General features: G+C 39.6%; 2 protein-coding genes across 2 annotated transcripts; one reads left to right on the top strand and one right to left on the bottom strand.

Annotated features, from left to right (window-relative positions):
- Window positions 1-1,951: 1,951 nt before the first annotated feature.
- On the bottom strand, window positions 1,952-4,467 carry LOC134225840 (mitochondrial import inner membrane translocase subunit TIM50-C-like). The gene is made up of 3 exons (XM_062706222.1): window positions 4,145-4,467; window positions 2,938-3,133; window positions 1,952-2,884 (listed from the first exon to the last, which is right to left on the bottom strand). The coding sequence occupies exons 1-3, from the start codon at window positions 4,353-4,355 to the stop codon at window positions 2,035-2,037; spliced, it is 1,257 nt and encodes a 418-aa protein (XP_062562206.1). The 5' UTR covers window positions 4,356-4,467; the 3' UTR covers window positions 1,952-2,034.
- Window positions 4,468-4,644: 177 nt separating this feature from the next.
- LOC134225287 (centrobin) lies at window positions 4,645-7,216 on the top strand. Its single transcript, XM_062705238.1, has 2 exons — window positions 4,645-5,583; window positions 5,778-7,216. The coding sequence occupies exons 1-2, from the start codon at window positions 4,784-4,786 to the stop codon at window positions 7,123-7,125; spliced, it is 2,148 nt and encodes a 715-aa protein (XP_062561222.1). The 5' UTR covers window positions 4,645-4,783; the 3' UTR covers window positions 7,126-7,216.
- The last annotated feature ends 8,284 nt before the right edge of the window (window positions 7,217-15,500 follow it).

Raw genomic sequence — 15,500 nt, 5'->3', positions numbered from 1 at the left:
AAAAAGTATTTCAGCGAGTTTTCATTTATATCAGCACGCCAGATAACAATGTAATCCTTCGTCCTGAAGTAATGAAGTGCAAACAAGCCCGCATCTTGTCACTTTTATTTCGATGAGGGGACCTTCTCTGAAGAGAATCCTCTCTTGTTAGCAACGGCCTTATTACCGCTAGTGCTTGAAATATTATAAATATAACATTTGGCCAAAAAATAACCCAAGTTATTTTGTTTTAAAAGCTAAATCTCTAAAAAAATGATTGAGTTTTTTTGTTGATAAAAACGGAGTAATTTTGTTGACGAAACCGGAGCGTGATAAAATCGGAGAGTGACAAAATCGGAACGTGATAAAATCGGAACATAGCTGTATCCCGTTTCGCGGTAATTAAGCTTAGCTTATCTTTTTAACCTTTTTTTGTATTTTTAAGAGTTTGCCAATCTTTTCTACCAGCTCTTAATTTTCTCTTCTTTATATGGCCGTTTTTTTCATTGCGTTTCCCTTTCAAGTATTTTTCTCTTTTCTTTTACGCATTATTTTATGTTATTTCCAAAAGACATATACATTATTGTCAATATGATAATTAGATGTGTGAACTTTGTCATCAAGATACACTATATCATATGATAAAGGTCGCTGTCTTAATACCTTAAAAGGCTATGGTATTCTGGTAGAACTCAGAAGATGGAATGATTGAAAATTGTTCATAAGGCAAAATGCATCTTCCTTAAATGTTAGCCGGTATGTATTAGGCGGAATATCATGTGCTGTCTTCTTCAAATGTTCGCATTTGCCCGCTATAAGACAAAATGTGTTGTTTCGTCTTCTTTAAATGTTCGCATTTGCCCGGTAAGGCAAATTGTGATGTTTTGCCTTCTTTAAATATTTGCATTTGCCCGGTATAAGGCAAAGTGTGTTGTTATGCTTTCTTCAAATGTTTGCATTTGCCCGGTATAACGAAAAATCTGTTGTTTCGCCTTCTTTAAATGTTTGCATTTGCCCGGTATAAGGCGAAGTGTGTTGTTTCGCATTCTTTACATACCGTCGTCGGGGGTAACAATGGATCAAATGGGGGTGAGAATGGGTCACTGTTTCAACCTTCTAAGTGGTTGTAGATTGAATTGAATGCATCTGAGGGCAAGAAGACTAAAATATAAGAGACCTTTTTAGACGATTTTGCTCTTCGACCTCCTGACTGCCGGTGAAAGCGATGACCCATTCTCACCCCCAGACCCATTATCACCCCCGGTGGGGTGGCGGTAGTCGTATTTGCAAATATGTTTTGCTTCAAAACATTTTTTTTTGTTGGGATTTGAAGTTATATGAGTCTGGTGTAAACTCAATGATTATTCGCTTTACATAATAATTAAGTGAATTTTGATGCATTACAAAGCTAAAGAACACATTACACTGGATTTTGTTTTTACGCGATTTACGTTTTCTCAATTCTCCACTCATCCTAAATATTTAACGCATAATTATTAATTATCATGTGATTTTCCTTCGATTTATTCTGGATTTTTGAAACATGTTGCGAAGAGTTTGGTGGTAAATTGAAGTCACACGATCAAAAATACGAGCAAAAAAAAATCGTGTAAAAACAAAATCCTGTGTATTGAACTGCTTGTAACATTCGTAAAATTAAACCTTCAAATTGGTATTGACCGCGAAAAGTTTCACCGCGGAATAGTACTAACCGCGGAATGGTATACCGCCAGATAATATAAACCGCGATATGATACTGAACGCGAAATGGTAGACCGCGAAATGTTAACCATTGTTTTGGAATGTTTTACCGCGAAATGTCGTACAATCTAAATACACACTCTACTCTCGCACTTTAAAAACTTACCCATCTGTTAAATATCATGTACTTGTAAGTCATCAATGTCCTTCCTGCCTTCAGCGACTGGCCATATTATTATTTGCTTCATAAAACAACATTCAGTATGGGCAGTTCATTTTTCAAATGGAGTCATGCAACTTTATTGATAAAAATAAAGAAAACAACCTATTGCTAGTTTTCTCCTGGTACATCACCTAACGGGAGGTGCCCAAAAAACTGGGTCTCCATTTTTGCACTGCTGGCTTCGCCTTTTGCTTTTCCTCGTGTTCCTTTTCGGCTAACTGTTCGGCCAGTCTGCGTTGGTTTTCACGGAACTGCCCCAACGGATTTTCAAATTGTTTGTAATAGGTCATAACTTCGCGAACATCGTCCACCTCACTGCCAGCAATGGTCATCAGGAATGATAATAAATCGAGCAGGGTGGTGTCGTCATCGTTTCCACTCCAGCGAGGTATATTGAAAGTGTTCTCCGGGTGAAGTTTGGTTGAGTTTGGATCCCAATCGACAACGATAACCTTGCGCAGATCTCGGTTGAGGTTGTCTAGGTTTTTCACATGATGCCCATCGACGAAGTGAGTTGCATCTCTAACCAAACGATACATGATGTAACCGTTGGGATCGAGGGCATCCAGAATGGGAAACACCGTCATTCCCTGATCGGCAGTGTAGATAACAATTTCGAAATTCCGTGCAAGGGATTCGAGGAATTTATCAATTCCGGGACGTTTCTTGAAACGCCAGCCAGTTTGATAGGTCCAATCCGGATGTACAAGAACGTCCTTCATCTCGAGGACCAAAGTGTACGGTGGTTGAATGTAGGGGTACTTAAGAGGATCCGGGAGCAGTTTTTCTCGTGATGGTTCCTGAATCATCTTTTGATAGTAAGTCATCGACTTCCAGAGACGTTTGAAGTACTGCTGAACGGTTGGCAATCGACTAAACTCATCCTCGATAACGTTGCCTTCCGGGTCTCGATCAGGCGCACCGAAGATGAATACCGTGTATACGGAGAAAGCCGTTACGGACACCCCGAACAAGACAAAGCTGTAATAAATGATATAAGAGATGGGACCTTATTCAAATTATTCGATACTTACCCAAGCTTCATCCGTTTCCAAGAAGATTCCTTCTCCTTGTTGGCTTCCTCTTCTTCTTTGCGCTTCTGCTCTTGAGCTTGTTCAATATGTTCATTTTCGACGGCAGTTTGGGGAAACAGTTTCGATAGAAGTTGAGGCGCTGCACCAGCTTGAGCACTATTTGCCTTAGAGTCGTTCAAATTTTTGGTACATGATGCTGAAGTAAAAAGCAATATGTGAATAAACCATGCATTCAAGATTTGTTGGAAATGATGTTAAATAAAAGTTTCAACACAACATAAAGACATCTAATCAAAAGGCAATATTCATCATATAAAAATAAAAGGAGTGCGTAGCAAAGATGGCCTTACTGTTAAACTCAAAATACACATCTGTAAATTTGTACCTACTAACACTTCCTATGACAAAATCTTGAAATCAAGCCAAAATTTTCAAAACGACTTATCTGCTTTTATAAACAAAGATTCAAACGACGATTTGACGAATCTGAGAGCTCTCCCACGCAAACCAACACCTGCAATAGGTAGGGGGAGGTATCCGCTACCTGTTTATGGAGTTGGTTTGCGTGGGAGAGCTCTCAGATTCGTCAAATCGTCGTTTGAATCTTTGTTTACAAAAGCAGATAAGTCGTTTTGAAAATTTTGTCTTGAAATAATCTTCTATCACAGACAAACAGACATAAATGTTCAATGTGTTATGTCTGTTTGTCTGTGCTTCTATGTTCATTTTTATGATTTTTTTTAGCAATGATATTTTAAATTTAATTTTTCCGTCGAAAATTGTATCTTGTTTTGTTTCAGCTAATTATTTTATTCATAAAGTAAATTTTTCCAAAGAACCCATATTTTTTATATCCAATTTAAAAAAAACGTGCTCAAAAACTGAAAAGAGCTGCACGTGTGGACCGGCCTAAAGAATTGACCTGATGTTGGTTCAAAATCAGGCGAATATTAGGCCAAGCTTTAAAACAGCACCTTTTAAAAATAGTTAGAGGCATACAAATATGGGTTCTTTGAGAAAGTTAACCCTAAATAAGTTATAGAATTGATAGACAATTACAATAGATTTTTTTGACATCATAGTTTTGACTGATCTAAATATTTAATGGAAACAAATCATATGATTGCGCTTTTCTGCTGGTTAATTAAAAGGCGAATAGAGATGCAATTCGCCTTATAGAAACAAAATCCCATTACACAATATTTACCTGACGATGTCAAATGAAACAAGCGGTGGCTGCTGGAAAAGCTGCTCTGCAAGGATTCCTGCGGTTTCGGATTTTGTTGCCGTATCCACAGCAATTGCGAGTTCTGATTAAACGAATACCGGCGAACAAAGGTAGCCGCGGCCAGTGAACAAACCTGCGAATTGCTTACTTTGACTAGACGGGATAACTGCAGGATGTTTCTGTGTAACATTTTCTACAAATTTTGAAGAATTGAACGGAGTATTTCTGAGTTTTCACACAACTTTGCGGGCCATCTGCTTGCGAAACCGAAAGGGATAATTTTTGACACTTTTGACGTTTGTCTGAAAGTAGTCGATGCGTTACAGACGTTACAAGTTTCAAATGTTGCGTTGCGAGCTTGTGAGATCGTTGAGATCATGTTGCATGATTGATTTGCGCCTAATGATGTTGATGACGATGACCATGCGATGACATGATGACAGATTTGTTGATGACAATGACCGTTGATGCTTGTTGATAAAAATGTTTGTTTTGGTCGCAACGACGCGTTTCTGTGTTTGGTTTCCTTAAATTTATTTTTATATAATGAATAAAATTATAATATATTAGGAAAATGCAAGTTCCAACTCTAATTTGAGTAGTGAATTCAAAAATGTAATGAGTGATTCGGATGACACAGATGTTTTGCTACTTATTCCTCCGGATTTTTTCACCGTTGAGACCACTTCCGCTAGTCCGGGTTTGATTTCAGCCGGATGTGACTACTTCCGACGTGAATGGCCGCGCTCTTCCGATCTTCGAAGTGCATTCAATGAATCTCTTGGTTGTACCTCCTACAAAAGCTCAATTGCTACAATGAGCGGACAAAAATGTAATTATGATCCCACCGGAAGTCACGGATTTCAAGCGGAGAGTGGGGGTTACCTTTACTATTCCACCCCAATCAAAGGACACTTCAGCAGCGTCAGTGGGAAATCGCAACCTAATAGCCAGTTTGTTTTGAACGAGATTGATCAGTTTCTGCAGGTGGGAAGCCAACCACCTGATCCGTCACTCATACCCAGAGAAGGACCAAAGAGTCCAGATCACTCGTTGATCGATCTAAACAGTGTATCGGTAAATGATTATCCTTCGTTGACGGCTAGTGACTTCAACGGATTCGCAAGTAAAACAACGATTCCACAGAAACCTCCTCGCAAGGAGGTGCAGATTACGAGTCGATCGTCGATCAGCAGAAGACCGCCGTTGCTCAGCTTGAACGAAATCTGGAACACCAATGCAATGAACCAGGATAGCTCGAAACTGCATGAAGAGCGCCTTAGAAGGCAACACTGCGAGCGGAATATCCAAGCACTACAAACGAAGCTGCTCGAATACGAACAAAAAATTGCGGTTGCCGTGGATGTGGACAAAGAGAAGGAGGCAATAATTTTGCGTTTGGAGGAAGATGTCGTTCAGTAAGTATCGAAATTACGGTCATTAATAGCAAGAGAGAAATTTATTTTAAGAAACAATTAGCACAGAGAAAAGTTTATCCTTTTCTGTACTGACTTGAATTCAACTGAGTTGATCATTTGCCTAATCTAATCTGAAATTTCCGTTGATCTGTGATGTGTGTATTTTAGTTTTATAATCCTTCCCTCCTTTACAGACAGCATCATAAAATGCAAGATATGGAGTCAAAACACTCTGAGACCCAGGAAAAACTTCTTCAGGAGAATGTAGAAAGCAAAAACAAAAATCTATTCCTCGAAAAAGAACTATCTGAAACAATCGCCGTTGTTCGTAAGTTGCAAGATAAAAATGAATTGCTGGAATCAAAAGTGGAAAGTCTCACATCTGCCAACCGAGACGTAAACGATGTGCACAAAAATCAACTAAGAGACCTAGAAATTCGACTAGCCAATAGCAAAGACTGCGAACGTAGTTTAAGGGACCAGATGATGAAGCTACGAAAGTCCAGCGATCAGTTAAAAGACGAACTGGAAGCTGAGCGTAAGAAAACTGAGGAAACCAACAAGCTGCGGGGAGATTACGCATCGCTCAAAGTTAAGACTGATAATTTAAGCAAAAAGTTCAATGACTTGAACGTCGCGAACGAATCTCTCAAAGAGCAGTTGAAAGACCTGAAAGCTCAAGTTGATTCCCATCTTGAGGAAAAAAAGAAGTTGATAAAAGAGCTGGACGTACAACGGCTGTCCCTAAAAAAATACTACCAAGCTCAGCTGGAGGATGTTGTGGCCGACAAGCTGAAAGAATTCCAAAAGCAGCTTGCCGCTGTGGAGGAACAGCTGAGAACCGAAGCAAAAAAGAAGGAACGTTTGTTAGCCGAAAGAGCCATCAAGCAAATTGAATTAATCAATCAAACCAACGAACAGGAAATCAAACTTCTTAACGAAAAATGCAGCGAACAGGAATCGCTGTACCGATTGCAGCTAACCAACTCGTCGAAAACTATTCACGAGCTTCAAGAAAAGCTCGATTCTTACCAACACAGAAGAGCCGACATCGCCGAACAGCTGCACTCCATCATGGAAACACAATGGCAGAAAGCGCTGGAAGTGCTAACGTCTCCTGCCCCAGTCGGTAGCGACGAAGAACCCCAAATGCTGAACCGCTTCAATAGACTTTCGGTCGATCACATCGACAAAGATCAACTGGACGGAGTGAGAGTGTTGAAAGGTGTTGCAGAAAAGGAGAGCTGCTTCCATAGTACCCCGGTTAGTAGCAAACCTGGTGGAATGACGACTCGTCACTCTGGCGATCGCAGCACCTTACCCCGTGACTTGCTGCATAATTACATAGAACTGCTGCTGGAAAAATCCCCAAGCGATTTGAAAGGTTTGGAGGGAGTTTTGGCGACAGGTAAAAAGGAACCAAGGGAAAAGCATATAGTGAATCAAAATCTCGCAAGCATTCCCAATGCAATGTCCAGCTCAGTGTCTAGTTTAAGCCAACTCAGTCGAACAGTGGGAAAAACTCCGAGACCTTGGAAATGAATATTATGTTTCAAATATGTGAGAATTTTGTATCGTACTTTCAATACATTACATTTTTTTGTAATATACACATGTAGGTTAGAAAAAAAAAGTTTAATGGTATACTTCTAAAAAGTATGATGACAGCGTATCCTATAAGTCAGGGGCCGCGAGTTGACTAATCCTTCTACTTCAACTAATGTAGTCCACAAAATCTCGTCTGTCAATTTTCGCCCATTGAGCAACGCAGCCATGGCCTCCTTGACGCTCCTCACCATTCGTTCCCATACCCCTCCCATATGAGGAGCGGATGGGGTATTGAACGACCATTTCGTTCGTGCATCGGTGTAGGTGCCGGCGCATTCCACATTGATCTGTTTTTGCAGTTCGCGGCTAGCTCCCACAAAATTAGTGCCATTATCAGAAAAGATTTGAACCGGAGATCCTCGCCTGCGCGTAAATCTGCGGATCGCCATGATGCACGACTCGCTGGTCAAATCATAAGCGACCTCTAAATGGATAGCCCGTATAACCAGGCACGTGAATACAGCGACGTATCTCTTTTCTTTGCGTCTACCGACGGTAACTTCTAGCGGGCCCATATAGTCAATACCGACGTAACTAAAGGGTCGAGCTTTCGGCGTCAAGCGTTGCTCGGTGCCATTCGTGGAGGGATCGGCTTACACTTAGTCACCTTGCAGAAACAACAGTTTCGAGAAATATTATCCATGATCGACCGTAAATGTGAGATTTCAAACCGTTGACGAACCTCATTTACAATAGTTTCTTTGTTTGCATGACCATATTGACGATGGTAGTGATTCAAAAGCATTCGAGTTATTTGACCACTCTTGGGGAGAATTATTGGAAACCTAGCGTCGAAATTGGCGTAGGCAGCGTTGGCGGTTCTGCCTTCCATCCTAACAATTCCATACTCATCGGCAAACGGTGACAACTTGTATAATGGACTGTTCTTCTCGATAGATATCCATTCAGCTATTGGACGGTCTCGATTATTCAACAGGACTCGAACCTCGTCGGGGTAGTATTCATTTTGCTCCATTCTCCAAAGAAACTGCTCTGCTCGTTGGAATTCCTCCTGTTTCAGTGGCGTCTTACGAGATGCAACATTCCATTTAAGCGACTTCTGAAGGTTTCTAGTTGCCTGGAGTGCCTCTATTGGCCGTCCCGAGATTCGCAAGCGGCAATTGCTGATGAAGCGGCATAAGCATGCTACTGTTCGTAGCAGTATACTCCATTTTGAAAACCTAGAGACGTCTATCACGCTAACGGATGGAGAAATACGAGCGCACAAATACCTGGGACGTAATTTCTCGTCAGTATTCGTTTTCACCTGCTGCTTTGGCCATTGATCCGCCGAAAGGTATTCCGGGACCTTGAAACCATCTTCCGTTGGAACCCGGTTCTGTATCGCGCACTCACTTCGTCAGACAGTCAGCTACGTTGTCCTTTGACGGTACCCACCGCCAGCATTCAGCTTGAGTCTGCGATAAAATTTCTCCAACACGATGGGCGCAAAAATGCTTGTATCGCCTGTGATCCGAACGAATCCACGAAAGTACTGTCGATGAATCGGTCCATAGGAACACTCCGCGGGGTTGCAGAGAGTGATAACTCAAAACAGTGTTGAGTATTTTGGCGCCTAGCACGGCGGCTTCTAGTTCTAAACGCGGTATTGATAGGTGTTTTAGTGGGGCAACCTTACTTTTTGCCATTATCAGCGTGCATTGTACTTGTGCTAACTATTCGTGGTCCTAAAATACACGGCACATCCATAGCTGGTCTCGCTTGCGTCGGTAAACACATGGCACTGCAACGTATGGTATGGAGGTACCGCTTCGCCGAAGTAATAACGTGGAATACTAAGTTCACCTATATCTGGTAACAATTCAACCCAGCGCTTCCATTTCTCAAACTCCTCGTCTCTCATTTCTTCGTCCCACTGGACTGCACTTCTCCATAGATCCTGTATCAGGATACGTCCATGAATGAGATACGGAGCTAATAACCCGAGGGGGTCGAATAGACTCATTACGACTTTCAATGCAACACGCTTCGTCGGTCGTCGTTCTCCGGAAATGAAGGGCTGTATCTGCTCTCCTAGTTCCATACAAAATGTGAAAGTATCCAATTCTGGGTGCCATAACAGGCCTAACACTCTTTCCCATTTGTTGGCTATCGTAGCTTGTAGCGGCCGAGGTTCCTTTTCAGCAGTTTCTCCAAGTTTCTGTAACACGATGCTGCTGTTGCTCACCCAGTTTCTCATCTCAGATCTTCCGCGAGCGTGGATGGTTCGCACTTGCATTGCCAGCTCTGCTGCTTCTTCCGGAGAATCTGCGCTATCGTAGTAGTCGTCCATATACGTCTTGTTCTTGATTGCCATTGCTGCTAACGGAATTCGTTCGCCCATTTGTCTGCATTCACTCGTAGTACATGCTGTGCGACGCAGGGTGAGCATGTTGCGCCAAACATTGCGACGTCCGCAATAAAAACCTCTGGAGGGTGTCGAGAGTCGAAACGAAATAAGAAGCACTGAAAATATTTGTCCGAGTGTCTGCAAGAACATTTCTCGGATATCGCCTCCAAATCTCACGCGTTTCTCTCGAAATTTGCAAATTACGGACGGAAGCGAAACCAATAGGTCGGGACCTTTCAATAGCTGAGAGTTGAGAGAGACCCCATTCACCTGCGCCTTTCCGTCCCATACTAGCCTCTTTTTTTTGCTTTTTCGGATGCGTAACCAAGCCGAGGGGTAAATACCAAACTTGTCTCCCGTTGATTTCAGCCAGTTCCTCTTCGGTTGCTTTGTGGATATAGCCTTTGTTGATATAATCGATAATCTGCTGGTTCACACTGTTTCGTAGGTTAACATCCTTCGCTAGTTGAGCCTCGAAATTTTTCATCCGCTTCATTGCCACAGGAAGTAGGTCTGCCCGAGGCACTGACTCCAAATCATTTTATTTTCGGCTGTTCATCTGGCGCCCACGAACCTCTTGAACCACCCGAAGATCTAGGGAAAATTCTTCGCAGCAGTTTTCTACAATCCCAGCATTTGGCAGACGAAGCCTGGAAGCGGTGGTCAAAGGAGTATTTCCCAACAGTCAACAAAAGAACCAAATGGTTGAGCGAAGCTAGGTCACTGAAGATCGGCGACCTTGTATATGTGGCTGAAGGCAAGCGAAGATCTTGGACGAAAGGCGTCGTTGACGAGGTTATTGCCGGAAAGGACGGTAGAGTTCGACAGGCCGTTGTAAGGACGGCATCTGGTGTACTTCGGCGCCCTGTAGTAAAGTTGGCAGTGATGGAGCTTGGTGAATCTACGGTCGACCCTCCCCTCGATCCACGGGGCGGGGGATGTTCTGGCAGCGCTGACGATGATGATTTGCAGAATCCAAATGTGTTAGAGGATGAACGTAGCCACTATATCCAACACGCTGAAACGTTGAAACGCTGAGAAGAGAACGATATATATTACCTATGCTTTAGTTACGCGAACAGGTTCTATTGTATACAGATTACCCAGGCAATGAGTCTCTTTCTATTTGTTAAAAGTGAATTACAAATTTAATATTTTCTACACCGGTAAGAATTTGATAGCAACAATTAGCTAAATTGAATTAGTAAACTATTGTAATTGTTTTTGTGAACGACAGGTGAAAGGACGTTCTACCCGTACCCGATTCTTGGTCGGCGAAATTTGTGGCTGATATTATAGTGCGGTTGGGTACAGTTTCTTAGTTTGTCTCTCGAAGATTAGTTCCAATAATCCATTTTGTTCCAACATGCAGATAAAAGCGACATAAGTGATCTCTGGCGTCTTTGAGTAGGGCTTTGAACCGGTAGGCGAAACTAATTGTACGATAGAAGAATACCTTTCCTTGTTCTTAACTAGAATTTAATAAAAATGTCTATTTTAGCTTTGAGCTGCGCATACCATAAGCTGCTGTAAGACGTTTTTTCTACTGCCCAACAGTATCCAAATCGCTAAAACATTATGAGCGCGAGTGGTGTTCGCATAAGTGATCACTGCGTGTTAATAATCGCTCAAATATTTTGAGCGCGAGTGGTGCTCGCAAATGTGCTCAGTGCGTGTTTAAAATCGCTAAAACATTTCGAGGAAGAGAATATTATGCAAAAATATTCACTGTTTGCCGGTGGGAACCCGCACCTCACAGTACGCTAGACGGGTGCTCTACCAGACCACTATACTGCCGCTAACCGCAAGTCAGACTTATCTGGATATGGCGTCCATATACAGATAAGTCTGATTTGCGGTTAGCGGCAGTATAGGGCACTGTACAGACAGCTTTGTCTATTTCTCACTGCAAAGAAATAAGGAAACATCAAATTTTATGAAGAACGAAAGAGAAAGAGATTCGTCCGTGCAGTGCCCTATTATGCTACGGTAAGCTTAATGCTATCCTCATTAAGTTACCTTAGCGGTAATGTGATAGCATTTAGCATTAGCATTAGCATTGTTACGGTGTAATTTGTAGATTGGACACAAGTGACACTCATGTTTTACTTTTGAGATCCTTATCTAGAATGCTATCAGAAATCAAGAAGGGGAGTGGTCCTTGATTCCAGTCTCAAACAAAAATAGCAAAAGCATGAGGATTAATACTACTGGCCACGCCCATCTTCACCGTAACTAGGGAGAGGAAGGAAGTGTTGATGTAGTACTTACTTAACGAGAGGCCACCGACTTAGCGACACCCTCATAAATACCACGGAGTTGGATAATGAGGAAGGTAATCGTTGGGTCAGGATATCTTACCCCGTAACACACCACGTAAAGGCGTCTACCCAGCATTACGGGTCCTTAGTGGTAATGGGGCCATCCAGAAACCACGTGGTCATATTTTTTAAGATTTTCAACCCCTCCCCCATGTGGTCTATCGTGGTCATTTGGCAGACCCCCCTCTCCCCTTTGACCACGTGGTTTTTTCAAGTACAAAAATTAAAAAAAACTCAATTAACTAAAACATATGGTTAATCCGATCAATTTTAAGATAGACGATTTCAACTGATTCAAAATCAAACTAAACCCAGCATGGAAATTATAAATTTTCATGAATTCGAACATTTTGATGATGATATCATGTTGTAATGTGTATCAGGTATTAGGATATCTATACTATAACTCGCAATGTAATTTGTAATGGTTTAGAAATTTTCCAAAATATCCCCATATATAATTTTTTTTTGTTTTTGGTGATTTTTTTAAAATAGGTAATTATGAAGTTCATCACTGAATATCCCTATAGTATAAAAAGTATAAAAAGAACTGAAAAGTCGTACTTTTTTCGGGTGTCATAGGCCAAACTTCTCTGAAGTACATATCCTCGAAAGTATCAAAAATCATGTCAAGAAACAAAATGTCCTAAGACATGGTATTACGGAGTTTTAGAACGGGCCGATCAACCAAGTCCTGAACGATGTATCCGTGCATCGCTAAGCATCCAAGCAGGTCCATTGAGCCGATGCGATTTCATTTATTACTCAGCCTAAAAAAATTTAAAAAAATTCCATGACAATTAGGAAATTTCCAATAAAGAAATCATGGTATGAGAAATAAAAAAATATTAAATTTTCTACAAATAATGCAAAATTACAATAAACAATAGAGAATATTTCACAAAACAAAAATAAATTAACACTTTTAAAACCAAAAATTGCAAACATAAAAGAAGAATTTTCCATAAAGGAATCAATATGTTCCACGGGAAATACAAACATTCCATAAATAAATCAATATTAGAAATAAATAATTACGAAATTTTCAACAAAATAAATATTTTTTCAATTTTCAGATGGCATATATCGCACGACCTTCCTTCTGCCAAGCTCCCGTACTGGCCAGTGGAGATATATCAGCTTCCACACTGATATTCTTCCCTCCCCCTTCATACGGGAGCTTGGCAGAAGGAAGGTCGTGCGATATATGCCATCACAAATATTGCCCTCCGCTCGCTTTCAAATTGCCATCTATAAAAACATTCTTCATGCCTGCCGTATCCTAACGGAACTATCAATTCTATACTTTCGCCTCTAATGCTATCATGAACATGTACGTCCAAGTTTGGAAGATGATATTAGCATTTCCATATCATTGTAAATCGTTTAACTTCACGTAGAAGTAACACACAGAAAATCATTAATTTAATATTTTTTTATTAAATTTTTTATTAAATTATAAAATTTTATTAAATAATTAAAACCTTTCCACGAAGAAATCAATAAATAGCATTGAAAACTAAAGGAAATTTTTAATTAAAGAATATAAAAAAGCAATAAAATTGAGCATTTTTCCATAGATTACCCTTCTTTAAAAGCGTTTGAAGTTCATGGAGAATTTTTATAAATTTAATTGCTTTGTAGTATTTTTTTAATTTTCTTAATTTTCATTGCTCTTCATTGATGTGAAAGAAACCCAGCATTGCTCAAGTGTTGCAATTGTCACAATGAACTATTTGCAGCACCGCACTCTAGATCAATTTCCGTGCGTTTGTTTTGTTTTCCTCAACAGCTGACCCAAAATTGTATTTAAATTACTTTTTTACATTTCCCGTTAAATTCACCAACGTTTTGTATAAACAAACCTTGCGGATCCCAAAACGAATCGATTACTGGAAAATCTTACAAATCGGTCAACCTGTTCGCGAGTTAAATCGTAAGGAAGGAAATCTAATTTTATTATATAGAGATTTTGTGGAAAAAATATTTGTTTTGTTGAAAAATATTTATTTTGTGAAAATTTTGTAATTGTTTGTTGCTAATATTGATTTATTAATGAAAATTTTGTATTTTTTCGTGGAACATTTAATTTTTTTTATGGAAAATTCTTCTTTTATAATTGCAATTTTTGCTTGCTAGTTTATTATTGTTTTGTGGAAATTTTTCAACTATTTATGGAATTTTATATTTATTTAATACTCATACCCTGATTTCATATTGGCAATTTCCTATTTTGTTATGGAAAATTTCTATTTTTTCTTTATTAAAGAGATTTTCAGTCCAGAGCTGGCTCATCTCTCAAAATTTATAATTCTTCATTGAAATTTTATTTTGGTATCGACTACTACAGACACTTTAGGTTATACAAAACGTCCAGGAAGTCGTAATGTTTGAACTACTTAATCATTCAAGTCCGTGAACCCAGTGCTTATAAGGCCCTACAAAAAGTTTGCGAACAAACCTCATTGTCATTGTGCAACTTGATGTTGACTCAAGATAATTTTGGGTACCTTGTCTCTTGGATCTCATGTAAATAGAAACTAGGATCATATGCTTATTGCATCGGATTGGGTATATACCGATGATGAGGACATTGCAAATGTCTTGATTGATCTGGTAGATATCGTGGGCTGAACTTGAGAACGTTTTGGAGTACCTTGAGCATCTCGTATGCCTGAATATTCATCACTGCCTTAACGTTCAGGATGGCCCATATTATCTCAGTGCTCAGAATGATTCAAACATTTCAACTTCATTTGCATGCTCTTAGAATCGAAATCTTCCCAAGGGCCAAGGGTCAGGGTCAGTCAAATTTGAGCTCCTATATTTTTTCTGTAAAGCAAATATCTAGATGAATAATTTTGCTGAAGAAAATGGTGGCCTAGCTCTCTTTTGGGATTTTATAGACAATCAAAAACGCTGAGCATATATGACCCATCCGTCCTGGAAAGGTTGAGATTTGTTTTGGAATTCAATTTCAATCGTTATTATAACACTATTTTTTAACCTACATTGTTTTAGGAATTAGAGTGTTTTTTTTTCTAGAACATTGCCACTTTTTTCATATCGCAGGAATCTCCTTAGTTCTAAGACCCTTTTATGAATTTAAAAAGCATTTTATTAAGAATTTCATGTTGATTTTTCAAATGCAAGCTTCTCTATGTCATAACCTTTTTCATACGCACTACTAGAATTTCGTGCATTTAGAAAATTTGGGTGCATAATTAAATATTTCGATCAGTTATCCCAATTGTTCAATATCATAAAAAACTAGGCTTCTTAAGCCTAAATTATTGCCTACATTTATTGCTAGGATTAATTTTAAATTCCAAATTTTGAATTTTCAATAATAATTATTCTGAAGTTGCAAGGGAAACCCTGACGAGAAACTCTTCGGAGTCTCCACGGAAAAATCTTTAGAATTTCAACGAAATTTTTTCCGAAATTCTGTGGAAGAGTTCCGAAAAATGTCGATAGAAATTTTGAAGACCTAGAAGAATCCGTAGAAGGATCCGAAATGCATATTTACGATGAAAATTCCAATAAACATCAAATTCCGAAGAATTTCCAGTATAAATAAGAAAAAAAAAATCCAGCTTACTTACTTTACAGAATCTCTAAAAAAATTTCAAAATCCT

The sequence above is a fragment of the Armigeres subalbatus genome, chromosome 3 (assembly GCF_024139115.2).
Source record: "Armigeres subalbatus isolate Guangzhou_Male chromosome 3, GZ_Asu_2, whole genome shotgun sequence".
Lineage (NCBI taxonomy): Eukaryota > Metazoa > Arthropoda > Insecta > Diptera > Culicidae > Armigeres > Armigeres subalbatus.
Note: the sequence above shows the minus strand (reverse complement) of the source record. Positions and strands in the feature narration are given on the sequence as shown.

Excerpts from the sequence above, each read along its gene's own strand:
- LOC134225840 (XM_062706222.1), bottom strand. The coding sequence starts at position 4,355 with ATGTTACACAGAAACATCCTGCAGTTATCCCGTCTAGTCAAAGTAAGC. Across the intron at positions 3,134-4,144 it reads GTTTCATTTGACATCGTCAG|CATCATGTACCAAAAATTTG; the intron begins GTAAATATTGTG and ends TTTTTACTTCAG. Across the intron at positions 2,885-2,937 it reads TGGAAACGGATGAAGCTTGG|CTTTGTCTTGTTCGGGGTGT; the intron begins GTAAGTATCGAA and ends CATTTATTACAG.
- LOC134225287 (XM_062705238.1), top strand. The coding sequence starts at position 4,784 with ATGAGTGATTCGGATGACACAGATGTTTTGCTACTTATTCCTCCGGAT. Across the intron at positions 5,584-5,777 it reads TTGGAGGAAGATGTCGTTCA|ACAGCATCATAAAATGCAAG; the intron begins GTAAGTATCGAA and ends CCTCCTTTACAG.